General features: G+C 32.3%; 1 protein-coding gene and 1 non-coding gene across 3 annotated transcripts; one reads left to right on the top strand and one right to left on the bottom strand.

Annotated features, from left to right (window-relative positions):
* The first annotated feature begins 2,044 nt into the window (after positions 1-2,044).
* On the top strand, positions 2,045-2,151 carry LOC121208400 (small nucleolar RNA R71). The gene has a single exon (XR_005903421.1). It is a non-coding gene; the product is annotated as a small nucleolar RNA R71 (small nucleolar RNA).
* A 4,522-nt stretch (positions 2,152-6,673) lies between these two features.
* Positions 6,674-13,477, bottom strand: LOC107903625 (uncharacterized). Of its 2 annotated transcripts, XR_005921096.1 has the most exons (5): positions 13,197-13,477; positions 12,726-13,103; positions 10,532-10,577; positions 7,362-7,691; positions 6,674-7,283 (listed from the first exon to the last, which is right to left on the bottom strand). XR_005921096.1 is itself a non-coding variant. In XM_041106026.1 (4 exons), the coding sequence occupies exons 3-4, from the start codon at positions 7,407-7,409 to the stop codon at positions 6,951-6,953; spliced, it is 381 nt and encodes a 126-aa protein (XP_040961960.1). In that variant the 5' UTR covers positions 7,410-7,691; positions 10,532-10,577; positions 12,726-13,213; the 3' UTR covers positions 6,674-6,950. The 2 variants fall into 2 exon arrangements, 1 of the variants encoding a protein (XP_040961960.1); XM_041106026.1 differs by having other exon boundaries at positions 12,726-13,213.
* Positions 13,478-14,145: the final 668 nt, after the last annotated feature.

Below are 14,145 nucleotides of genomic sequence, written 5' to 3'. Positions count from 1 at the left end.
GTTGAAAAGGTACAGGTATGTACTCGAAGCTCAAATACTATTACGATCATGAAATGAATGCATCTTTAGTAAGGAGACAAATAAGTAAGCTATGCCTATGAGAATGAAATATTGATAACCTTGTGATTATGGCTCTATGCTTATGATGTACCACTATGTATTTTTTTGCCATGATGTTTAAAATGGTTTGTAAAGGTGTTATAAGCTTAGTTACCATTATTTTACACTAAAATAGTTTTGGATAGCAGTAGTAGTCCGACTTTGAAAATACACCAAAAATAGTATAAAATGAGTTAGAGACTGAATAAAATATGGAATTGAAGCTTATCAAGTCTAGTTTCTTATAAAGAAAATGTTGTAAGCAAAAGAATTTCATATTATGAGATATTTGAATTTGTGTGAGACAGAGTCAGAATGATTTTGAAATCCCTTATTCCTATTTGAGAAAATCATTAAAAATTTTACAAAAATAGTTATGGGTTATAATTTATATGCTTAGAATTATTAAGGAGACTAATTTTAGGAGAAATATATAGAAACATCATCCGAGTCATGTACTGTGAGTTAATTAATAAAGAGGGGTCGAAACTGTCAGACAACAAAATAGGGGTGACTTTAAAGAATAAACTGTACTTATTGGCTAGACAAAAAATTTTGAAAATTTTATGGTAAGAAGATATGTGAGTCTAGTTTTAGGGAAAAATAGCAGATCTTAATTTGGGGTTTTGTAGCTCAAGATATAAATAATTTAATGATTATGACTCGAGAAAATAGCTTGACCTGAACATAAGTAAAAGTGCAAATATGGTTGCATTACCTTGAGAAGCAAGTTGATAAATTGCTTATTATTTTCATACAGTCTTACTAAGCTATAAAGCTTTCTCCTTTCCTTTCCTTTTTTTTAGAGTTTTCAGGTTAGCTCGGGATTGGAGATTGTCGGAGGCAGCATCACACTATCAAGCCATCACCTTTGTAATATTGATATCTGTTAAACGTTTTAAGTGAGTGGCATGTATAGGGACTTATCTCTATGTTATGTGTTATTATGATTAGCCAAATGTATTGGCTTATATTGAGTTATTTGTATATGGCCAAGAGGTGTGTCTTATTTTGATTATGGTTTGTGAACCTATTTATCTATGCTATGTTCTAATGCTTGTGATGAGGTGGTGTGATTATGCTTGTTGGCCATATATGGTTGGCGTTAATGTTATGAATGTGTCTTAATATGAGATGCTAAATCATTAAAATGATGTCATGATATGTGTCCTTAGTGCGTATAAAGATGTGAAGGATTAAGGGTAACAAAAAAGCTTAGAAAATAGCCTAAGTGTTGACCACACGGGCAGAGACACGGCCGTGTGTCTCAACCGTGTGGGGGACACGGCCTTAGCACACGGGTGTATGACTTGGCTGTGTGACTCTAAACGTTTGCTAACATCATAAATAAAGAGTTACATGGGCTGAAGACACAGGCATGTCTAAGCCACATGGGCGTGTGAAACCCACATGGGCGTGTGAAACCCACACGGGCGTGTGACTCTCTAAAGTGTAAAAATTTTCTAAGGGTTGCAAAAGTTTCATATTTTTACAGTTTGGTCCCGAACCACCCCGAATGTATGTTTTGGTCCCCGTCGGCCCATATAAGGGACAACAAGCATATGAATAAAGATTTTTAAATAGAACGAAATTTTATGGCTAGTTTTTACATGATTGATTGTATTCAACTCCAGTAATGCCTCGTACCCTGTGCCGACGTAGGACACGGGTAAAGGTTGTTACAGTTTTAATCATATTTGTTAAAGATGATACCTGATCTGTTAAAGATGTAATCGCATCAAGTTCCATTGCTCTAACAACTCTTCTACCAGTACCAATATTGGTAGTGGGTTACTGATAATCATTGTTTGCTATTCTTTCTAGAATTTCGTATGCTTCATTATAGGATTTGTCAAGCAACGTCCCATTAGCAGATGCATCCACCATCATTCGCATATGAGCATTTAATCCATTGTAGAACATTTCTATTTGTGTCTAATACTGAAAACCATGTATCAAACATTTTCTAATTAGTTCCTTGAAACACTCTCATGCTTCATATAATGTTTCATCTTCCGATTGCCTAAATGATGTAATGTCGTTCCTAAACTTGGCATTCATGTTGGGAGGATTGTACCTAAGCAGAAATCTTTGTCGCAGTTCATTTCAAGATGCCACCGTACCTGATGTTAACGCATTCAACCATGATCTGGCACGATCTCGCAATAAATAAGGGAACAAGTTTAATCTAAGGGCATCTTTAGGGACACCCTGCTGCCTAAATGAGTCACAGACTTCAAGAAAAAGTCTCAAGTGCAATCTTGGATCTTCAGCAAGTAAACCACTAAACTGCCCTATCGTTTGTAGCATTTGAACCATTAATGGTTTTAATTTAAAGTGTTGAGCTTGAATATGTGGCCTAACAATTCCTGGATTTAGATTATCCAAAATAGGCACTATATGTTCTCTGATGGGTCTACTTTGTCATCTATGATTCGAGGAATATCAGTATTCCTTTGATTCCAAAGTACTGGATCTTCTCTGATTGGATCATTTCTAATTCTCTCTATTTCTCTTAACACTTTTCTTCTTCGCCTTAATGTCTTTTCAATTTCAGGATCAAAACAATGTCATGTATCCTCTTGAATACTTCTTCTCATGCACTAAAACAAACCTGGAAAATAAAATAAAATACTAATTAACTCTAAAAAAGGAATAATAACAAATCAACTTTTCACCAATATTGTCGATCCCTACCAATGGTGCCAAAAACTTGTTGCGTGTAAATAACTAATGCAATTGTGCAAGTGTACACGTCATTCAAGTAATAGAGTAATAAGTAAGTATCGTCTTTATAGGGATCGAAAATTGGTAAGAAATTGAGTAAGTTATTATAATGCTATTGACTATATTAAATAGCAGGAAATACTCTCAAGTTAAATAAGATGTTTATATAATGAATTAATGAAATCAAATGCTAAAAACAAAGAATTGATATGGCAAATAAAATGTTGTGGCAAATTATATAGAAAGCAAGAGTATTTCTATTATTGAATGAATCGAGCTGGAATTATTCAAATGAAATGTTCATATTAAAATAATGCCATGGAAAAATATTGTCTAATCAACTGCTTAGAGAGTCGCTACTGTAACCTGCCTCTTTTGATAGCTAAATCTTAAGCTAGAAATCTAAGTTACTGTATATCTACAGAACTCTAGATTTATAGCTACAATGAACGTTCTTATCTGTACAACTCGCAACATCTATGTCTAGAGTGTACAAATATTCTATTGAGTATTTGCTTGCATCAAATGATTTAAGATCTAGTATATTTAACCTTTTCAGAATTAAAAATACATCTAAGAACACAACACACAATCAACTATGTCTAGAGCTAGCATGCATGTATTTAAAATAAGTATAAATTGAATGAAACAGTGACATAGACAATCTCAAATCACGGGCATTAAAGATAATAAAACATTCACCGAAATAACTCCAACCCAAAAAGGATTTAGTTCATGGGTGGAAAAGTTAACATCAAAATAAAATCATTCATCAACATTCTCAAATAAGTTCGAATCACAGAAATCAGGAAAATAAAGGTAGAAATGCAAGAATTCTCGTCACATCTAGCTTCTCTTTGATCTTTAGATTATACGTGAATCCAGGATAGCTATCTCTCCCCCTTCTTCATGTTTGTATTCTGCTTTCTTAAGCTACTACCCTTTCTTTCTCTGGAATTCTCCAATAGAGAGAAAAACCGTTGTCACCAATTTTCTTCTCACACAAATTCTCTTCTTTTTTCTTCTTCTTCTTCTCTCTTCTTCTTTTATTGGGTAGGTCCATCTTTTTCAGCATACATTTGTTTCTCCTCTTTTTCAGGATGGTTTTTCTGGTACACGTCCAGCTGGCTGAGAGTGACGTGGATAGAGTGCTAAGCCATCTTCTTGGAATTGCCATGGTAATTGTGTTAATAATCAATCTCACCATTTGCCACGGTAATGTTTCACTTCCCTTATTTTTCTTTTGCATCCTTTTTATCCTCTTCTTCTACCTGCACATATGTCTAACCACAACCACAACTTTTCCTTTCCCAAGTAATAAAAGTAATAAATGATTATCATTATAGTGCAATCCAAGCTTTTATTATGCAATGTTCTAAAATTATCTTAAAAATGAAGATGTATTTACCTAATTACAAACAATTAGTTCTATCTAGAGTCCTCAAATATAACTCCTTTTAAGAGTTATCAGTGTATGAAAGGAAGCAAAGATGAGAAGTAAGGATAGATCTCGCTGATATGGCGAGGTGATAGCAAGTTAATTTTATGATTTTAATATATCTATTTTTGGTTAATTTTTTGATAAAATACTACTAAACTTATGATTTCTTTCTTAGATCTTATCAGGGATGAAATTGGAGTGCAAAAATTCAAAACCAAGCAGAATGGAATAAATCAGAACAAAAAGCAAGAAAATGGGCTGAATTAGAAAAATCACAGAATTAGTGGTTTTGATCAAATCAGATTTTTGAAATTGTCAAATTCTATAAATAGGAAAATTCTGGTCTTAGTTGGCATAATCTTAGAGGAGTCATGTTGATTTTAGTTGGTTGATTCATGCTAAATATAACACTTGAAAATTGTATAAATACTTGTATAAGTGGCTTGGACAGACATACTAGAATTTACACAGGAAGTTGAATTGAATATATTTTTCCTTGTTCCTTTCCACTTGTTTGTAGCTTGGCAAAGCTTACTGCCAATTTCTTTCTTTTTTCTTTCTTTTGGTATAATTGCTTTGCAAGCTATTTCTCATTTTCACCCATCACTATTACACTCAAATCCACATTTAAACACCAATTGATTATGATTAATTTTATGCTCAACTAAACCCCATTTAGCCTTAGCCCGATTATCATTCCTATAAAAAATCGTGAGATATGAACCTGTACTAAAACTTTTCAAACACGGTATTTGTTATCTCTCCGGTATATGGGATAGTCACAATCCTCCCTTATAGTTAATGCAATTTCAATTCAAAAAGTGCGCGCTAGGTTGGAATTATTTGGCGTATAGTTGGGAAAACGAGACAGTCATCTGCCAAGTTTGAATTCTCACGAACAAATTGGCATGTCTAATTGGAAAAATCTAGTTGGGTTTTATCAATGGAGATAGTGATCAAAAGATTTAAACGACCCATGCAGTTGAGGTCGTTGATTCGAGTTAAGCTTTTCTAGATCACAAGGCTACCGAGATCTTAAATCGCGAACGCGTGTTACGTGGTTAGATAATCAGTAAGGGTTGGTTTGTAGGTTATATCGGAACCTACTACACAACGAAAAGTTAGTGGTTGAGGCTTCCTTGATCACTATAACCAGCTTATCATTTGGAAAAGAAAATCTACTTTCAAGGATTGATACGAATTCGGAGTGTATCAATGCTGAGGCTAAGTATTAATATATTTGATTTATTGATTTAATTTAATTTCCTTAATTTTATTTTGCAGTCATTATTATATTATATTATATATTTTCTTTATTTTCTTTATCAACTAAAATCCTCATTTTTTTCTTTTTTTTTAGCTCTACAATGCATAGGTAGTGGGCACGACAACTACCTAGACTTAGGAATCTGGTTACTTAAAACAGGAAAATTAGGAGTCCCAGTCCATGTGGGATCAACCCTATTACTCTATACTACTATTTCATTAAGTTAGAGCGTAGGAAATTATATTTGGTGGTTTTGACGTCCATCACGAGGTATCTGGCATTGGTCTAGTGGAGAGCTCGACCAGAGGGAAGTGTTGTAGTGAGCTGAATAGCTCAGAGGAATAGGTGGAGTCCGCTACCCTGATAAAGAATATTCGCCTTGAGCGAGTAAGGAGTATTTATGTTTAGTTCATTTTACGATTATTACCCTCGTACGATAAGGTTTATTTATGTATGACCTAGTGAAGGAACTCATTAAGGTCATTTAATCTTACAAGTGGTTGGTTTATGTTCGCAGGATTTGCAAAGATTAATCAAGGACTTCGAGGAGGGACCAAGCCAGATGGAGAGGAGATTGTGGATCATTGTTGGACCAAAGTCATGCACATAGGAGGGGTACCATTGAAAGATTTGCCTCAGGATAAATCATGGCATAACCAGATAACGTCTTTAAGGTCTGGGTTCTGAATTAGTCAATGTAGAACAATTTTGAGTACTAAGGGTCTGTTTGTTTACCAGTAAAATGTTTTCCGGAAAATAATTTCTGGAAAATGATTTACTTTTCTGGAAAATGATTTACTGAAAATATTTTCTGGTGTTTGGATGAAGCTGTGTAAAATATTTTCTGTTGTTTGGCAGATTTCCTGAAAATATTTTCCGTAAAAGTTATTTTTACATATATTAATAAATTTATATACATATTAATAAATTTTTATATTTTAAATTATTTTTACATATATTGCAATGATTTATTTATAAATAAATAAATTAAATTAAATATATAATAATACTCAATTATTAAGCTACAATATTAACCTTCATAAATTGAAAACAACCAAAGTCAAATAAATTATTTGTAATTGTGTTAAAAAAATAAAAAACAAGGATTGAATAATTATAAATTAGCTTCCAAACCACAATTAATACTAGAAATTAATAATATTATCCAAATGCATAATTAGTAGTACACCACATAATAACAACATTGTCCAAGTGCATAACTAAATATTACACCACATAAAAGTATCAATATCTTCAACCTTGAGAAAATTTTTGAAGCCAAATTTTTTTATGCTTTTTATTTTTAACTAAAAAAGCATTGGCCTCGGATTCATGACTCACTAGATAATCAAACACAGAACACAAGAAGTCATCATGAAATCCTTCTTCCTCCACCGACATCACTTGTTCGTAAAGCTATGGTGTCTTATCCGCAGTAAATTGTTCCAAAGCATTAGCAATTTTGCCAAGTTGTTCACCCACAAATTTAACTTGTTCATCAACGACACTTTCTTGAACATTTTTTCTTTTACGTTTGGATGTGCCAGATGAAGATACATTTGTTCTTACCTCTTCATCCTGTTCATTGTAGCAGTCTAGAGGCACTGAATCTTGGTTACCATCATCCAAATCTATGTCAGCAAATGTTCTGGCAAAACTCCCTGTTGCCATATCTTTGCCAACAACCAAAGCCATTTCATCATAATGATCAATGCTTTTATTCAAAAATGGTTCATACTTCTTGTGTGCCTGTTGGATATTATACACAATTAGAATAACAAGTATAAAACAATTGAAATATACTTAACATACATATACATATATTACCATCACTGCTGCATCATATGTCGCTCTATCACATGTGATCATTTTCATGTTATCATCCCATCCAAAACCACTTTCACCTCGAATTTTGCATATAATTTGCCATTGGTTTTTTACAGTCCTCAAATGATTTTCCACATGCTTCGCATCGCATTGGACTTGGAACCTTTCAGAAATAGCTTCGACAACTCGTTTAATAGAAACTGTTTTGAAAGTATTAGAAGGCTTATTTCCTTTCTGGCCTCCTCTGCTAGAATTTCAAGAAAAACATGTTCCATCGGTTTTGTCCACCTGAATTGCTTGGAGGTCCCTTCTTTGTTGCCTTTACCCATTCTACATTAATAATTGTCATTGTCAATCATTTCGATATCCAACAAGCTTAAAACATAATAAATTCAATATCTAACAAGCTTAACATAATCAATATTTAACAAATTCAAGACATAATAATTTCAAAATCCAACAAACTAAAATTTTAATATCATTATCCAACAAACATTAACAAAAAAAGAACAATTTTAATACTAAAACATACATAACATAGAAACAACAAACCTAAGACCTAAACCTACCTAATATTTCTAGCCATATAATCAATCCACATAGTTTGTGCAATTTCGTCTCTCTTAGCAGACCATTCTCTTGCTTCTTCTCTTTCTTCTCGCTCCGTAAGAGTTGTCATTATCAAATCAGACTCAGACTCATCGTATAATCCTTGATTAAGTAAATCATTAGGATCAACTCCCATGATATGATTATGAATGATACAATAAACCAAAACTATATCTCCTTGAGTTTGAAAATTCCAAAATGGTTCAGCATCTAATACACGAAACCGTTTCTTCAAAATTCCAAAAACACGTTCAATAGTGATTCGCAATGATGAATGTCAAAGATTAAAGAGTTCCTTTGCATTTTCAGGCCCCTGAGCACTAAACTCTTTTAAATGATATCGGACCCCACGATATGGGGTAATAAATCCATTTCGAATACCATATCCAGCATCAGCAAGATAATATTTGCTTACAATTTTACAAAACATAATTAATACTAATAAATTATGAGCTTATTAGAACTATTTGGTATTTAATGATAATTATTACCTTCTGGAATTCTTAATCCTCTTGGGCGTGAAAGTGCATCACTTAAAATACGAGAATCATGTGCACTACCTTCCCAACCAGCTAGAACATAGGAAAATTTCAAATCAAATGTAATGGCGGCCAATACATTTTGTGTCGTCCCCCCTTTACGGATGCGAAATCTTCCTTCAATGCTAGGTGGAACGGATGCACGAACATGAGTTCCATCTAATGCTCCAATACAATCTTTAAAATAAGGATAAAACCTTCTATTGTTTCTGATTTCACTAGGAGTTGACTCATCAGGTGATCTAATAACTAGTTTATACAATTTCAAAATAGCTCTCAATACAATCCTAAAGTAACGGTGAACTGTCTCAGTTGACCTATAATATCTAGATCCAATCACTCGAAACCTTACATTATGACCAATTATATGTAAAAACATCAGTACTTGCTCCCTAATATTCACAGATTTAGTTGATTGTAATAAATTATTCCTACTAAGAATATCACACAAATTAAAAAAGGCAATCGGTCTCATCCTTATCATATTAATACAATGTTGGTCACCACTATATAAAATACTATTAATATAATTTTCTCTTTCATAATCTCGATTCACACGAGGGTGAGAAATAATTTCGTTCATAGTTTTTAATTTTTTAATCCAAAGAGCCCCAAAAGCTAAAACTGAAGCCACGACTGCAGCAATTACATTTTGATGTTGAGTACGATCCATCTACATAAAACAATGCCACACAAATATTTGATCACTACAAAAAAGGTGCAAGCTTTTCATAAGATCACATATATGAATAAAGCTACCATGACTAAAATGCATACATACATATATGAAAATTGATATCTAATACACTAGTAGCTCATGAAGATATCCAAAAGTCAAGACTTTAAAGATATATATTTATTAAAATAATTATAACGACTGAAATTATTTTTATTAATTAAAAAAGTTGAAAAAAACCTTTAATAATATCGAATTTTTATTAAATCTATGTTAGTATATATTATTTTAGGTTGAATTATGGTTACTATTTATTTATTATATTTAAATTTATGAATTAATGGTCAATATGTGCACTCAAAATTATTCATGTTGAACATGAATTTTTCTACTCGGCCAGCCTGCTTTGCATATTGTTATTGCCTTATTGGTTAAATGGTTGATATATTGGGTGGAACGATTTAAAATATGTCTGTTATTATAATGTGAATGAAATAATTCAAAATAGTTAGAATATTTTATTCTTTAGAGCTTTGCAACAAAGACAAATTAATCAGCCAAGTGTGTATTTTTTTCTATTCTGGGAGTGGGGAGCTAAGGTATTTGTATAATGAATCATCTTTTCGGTAAGATTATATAAACTCGAGAATGATTTGAGTTGTAGTTCGAGAGATGAAAGCAACCAGAAGGGGACATTGACGTTAACTGTTAGTTAAATTGAGGAAGAAATGATGATTCTTAAAAATTTATATTTTAATTTGATATTATTTTATTATTTTATTTTTATAATATCATTAATTCATGCTAAATGTTATTTTATTTTATTATTTTTTACCTGATACTAATACAAGTAGAATTCATGTTGCCCCAATAGAGAACTAGAAATCAACTAGCATACACCCAATATCAGTCTCTGATCAATACACGAGAGTTCTCAATACCATAGTGATGAAAATCTCAACACAAAAAAATCAAAGAAAAGCTGGAAATAAATAGTTAGAGAAAGATGATTCAATCTTCTAGCATTCTAATTGCACACCTCTCAAAGAGAATGAACATCCTATAAATAGAGCCAATAGCAAGAGAATTACTCAAGTCGATTTACTCAAGCATTACAAGGACAATTAGCACATATTTTGCCAAAGCAGTTTACACATACCTTATAGTAGTTATCCACACATGCTTTGCAAAGACAATGCATAAATAATTTACAGTTACATATGACTACCCTACATAGTAATTTGATTCACAAAGAAAATTTCACAGTAATCTAATTCACAGCACATACCATCGAATCGGCAGCAGAAAAATCTAACAAAAATTCCATTAAAAAACAGAAGAATTACCTGAAACAACAACAGAATCTTAACGAACAGCAACAAGAAGGTGAATCTGAAGAAAGATCAAAAGAAAAAAAACCATTAAAATTTCAGGCATAAAATCGGCTAAAGAAACAAAGACGGCATAAAATTTTCCCCATAAGACTAAGCACATCAAGTAACCACAAGTGTTTTCCCCATAAGACTAAGCACATCACAACACAATATATAGTTTACAAAGTTAAACACTGCACAGTACAAAACCATTGCTACAATTGAATAATCCCACAAATAAAGAGGAATCAAGAAGACAAGCAACCACAACAATCATTTAAGGAGAAGGTTAAGGATTACACAAGTATCTAGTTTGAAAGTTAAACACTGCACAGTACAAAACCATTGCTACAATTGAATAATTGCACATCCAACTAATTCAATTTATTAATTATTAATTATTTTTATAATTTAGTTGAGTTTTCAAAGCATTTAAACATTAAAAGATATATAATAATATCAAATGCGACTACCTTCCCAATTCAATTGGTTGAGCTAAAAGAGCATTCACTAATATATATGATAAAGCTCAGGTATGAGAATATGAAAGCATCAATTCATGAATGGGAGAAGGAAAATAAGGTGAGAGCCAAAGTCAAGATTTTCAATAGGAGAAAAGTGTTGTGATCCCTACTTGAGATTCAAAGAACACATACTCCTTACTGCTTGAAAACTGTTTTGCTAAATCCTATGATGGATTGGTTGAAGTACAAAAAGAATTGGAGAAGACATTTGTAAATCAACAACAAGATAATGTAACTTCAATTTCATACCTATTCATTTTAGAGAAGAAGATAAAACGATTATCCAATGTTCAATCTTTCGAGTTACTTCAAATTTGATTAATTCAGATATTCGATGTAAACTATAATGAATGCTTGCTGGTCTAACTATGTGACAGTACTAATTAAGTTAGTGAACTCTTTTTATATGTTGATTTGACCTGCATGGACTTCTGTTTCATTTACATATTTAAGGTATATTTTTATGCTTTGACTAAAACTTTATGATCACTATATATATGCTGTTAATCCTAAAAATTTATGATCAATATATAGTATACATATAACACTATTATTTGCTAAACTACCTTATACACATAATAAATAATAAGGTGCTCACGAGTACAAAAAATGAAAAAGAAAAAGAACATGTAAATAAATATAGACGAGAGAAAACAGAAAGTCAAATATATAGTCCAAGTTCAATCCGGCCTACTTTTGAAGAAGTAAAAACAGAAATTATGACATGAAAATGCACATGAAGGGGAAAAAACTTTCATTTTGGCTCTACTAATTACTTCATTCTAAACTCTTGGTAGTTCATTCATACAATCACCAAATCATGTAGTCCACATATAAAATTATATAGATAAGATTCCGTTTGCAGTTTTTGCCAACCATGTGTTTGTATCCTCATAAATCCGTTGATCCTTTGTAGGATAGACATGCCAATTATTAAGTAGTATCAACTTGCTACAGTGTGGGTCACTCCTTACACCAACCAAACAATCAATAAAAAACAAGCTTGAGATCAAGCATCATAAGGCATCTCTCTCTCATCTCTTTCACTAAGCTAAGATTCTTTGTTTTTTTTCATAACCAATAATCCTTTACTAGCTTCAGCATTAGAGAGTGATTGGAGTGTCAATTTCGATATGTTTTAGTTTATATTTTAATCTTGCAAATCAAATTTAGCCCCTTAAATACCACAATAAGCTCGATCCATGCCAGTTCAAAGAAGACTCACATTTAGGCGTATATGTTAGAATCAAATTCACGACCATGTGTGTTAAGCAACTATTTATTCAGCTTACTTTAATGCATTATTTTTCGATAAATATGAATCACAAAAAAGACTCAGCAATGTAAGAACCATAAACATGCATTTCCATTCATTTAACAACTTTTTATCATTATAAATAGCTACATCTACGTCCTCCCATACTTTTGATTCTAATAGTATGACACAATATTTCAGCATGTCTAGAAACCATAGTTGCATGCATAATGTCTTCTTAAAAAAACCCCAAAAAACCATACAATTTGTGGATTAACATAGCTCAATTAGAAGAAACAGGGTTCATTGTCGACAAAAACTTCTTAAGGTCATTGAAGTATTTGTGAAATTTAACAACATTCGAAATATTTGTTTTTAAGGTAAGTACCTAGGTTGAAGGTGGCGACTGCTTGCTCGATGCGAATGAATAGCCTACTTTCTTTCGTGCCCAGGAGAATGGGAATTTTCCAACTGACCTTCAGAGATGGGAATCAACTTGCTTGCTTCTATGCGTTTTCCTTAAGCACTAGTTCTGCTTTCGCTGGATTCTAGAAAGGCATTTGTTCTTTGACCCCAGGAGAGGCAACTCAATAAGAGCTGCAGTAGAATCCAAATATGGCTTTGCTGCTTTCAAGCTTGACTTTCTTCTTTTTGGCGTGACAGCTTCTTGTACTTCAAAATAAAACCCCTGAAAATCCCCCCCCAAAAATGGTAACTAAGGAGCCAAGACCCGAAAAAAAAAAGCTATGCAGGAAGAGGAAAATGCCTGCAAAAGAGAGAGAGAGAGAGATTGCATGAGAAAGAGAGAAAGAGAAGGAGAAAAGAAACGAAATACTAGCAGCAAGAGAAGGGGCCTTACTTGGATGAAGGAGATGCAAGGGAAAATGTCTTACACAAATTGAAACGGTAAGATATTTTCCCAAAATGTAAGGGATTTTACGCGTGAGTTGGAAAATGTTTTCCAAATGGAAAAGGTTTTCAGGCTACCAAACACTGGAAAATGAGGAAAATATTTTCTGGAAAATAAAATACAACCAAACAAACAGACCCTAAGTAAAAAAAGTTTAATGACTTTTCTTTTTCTCAAAGACTCTATATAAATAGTATCAAAGTTCCTTGCCTTAAAGAGAGAACGATCTCCTCATATCAAATTAGTGAAGAGACTATTGAAATGACTTAGAAGGTCAAATAGTGGAATTCTATTGAGTATAATAAAGGACAACAAATTAGAAGACAATAAATAAAATGCTAGCAAAATCATGAAATAAAACACACGCGGGAATCACCCATTTACATGCATGCAACATATACGAAAATAAGGGACCAAAGAAAGGATATGGAGAAAAATGATTTTCTTAGAAAGTCAAGAAAAATCCAAGTAAAATACGAACACTAAATTCTTGGAAATAAAATGATTAGAAGATCTTCAAAGAAATAAAGAATCAAAGAAGAAATAATTATCATAAAATAGATTGTGAATTGAAGAAAAAAAACTATAGATGATTTAGATGATGGAAGAGAAAGGTGATTACCGTGTAGTTAACTAACTCTATTAAAAGGTTAATGATGAAAAAGTGAAAACACTTTGGAAAGAGAAAAAAATTTTAGTTCTTATACTATGCTCAAACTTTTGCTATCATGGTTACAATGCCTTTTACCCTTTTTTCTAATTGATTATCAATTGAATTTTAATTTTAATTTTTAAATCAAATAATAGAGGATTAAGTTCATGAAATTGAAATTAGGAGATTAAATTTTAAAACTCTGAAAGGTACAGGGACCGGAGGTAAAATAGACATTCAATCTAA

The sequence above is a fragment of the Gossypium hirsutum genome, chromosome A01, assembly GCF_007990345.1.
Source record: "Gossypium hirsutum isolate 1008001.06 chromosome A01, Gossypium_hirsutum_v2.1, whole genome shotgun sequence".
NCBI classification, from domain to species: Eukaryota; Viridiplantae; Streptophyta; class Magnoliopsida; order Malvales; family Malvaceae; genus Gossypium; species Gossypium hirsutum.
The sequence above is the reverse complement of the archived record's forward strand: the minus strand, read 5'-3'. Positions and strand labels throughout refer to the sequence as shown.

Bases quoted from the DNA above. Each gene is read 5' to 3' on its own strand.
- LOC107903625 (XM_041106026.1), bottom strand. From the start codon at position 7,409: ATGAAAATGATCACATGTGATAGAGCGACATATGATGCAGCAGTGATG. The intron at 7,284-7,361 runs GTAATATATGTA...AATATCCAACAG, and splicing joins CATATGATGCAGCAGTGATG to GCACACAAGAAGTATGAACC.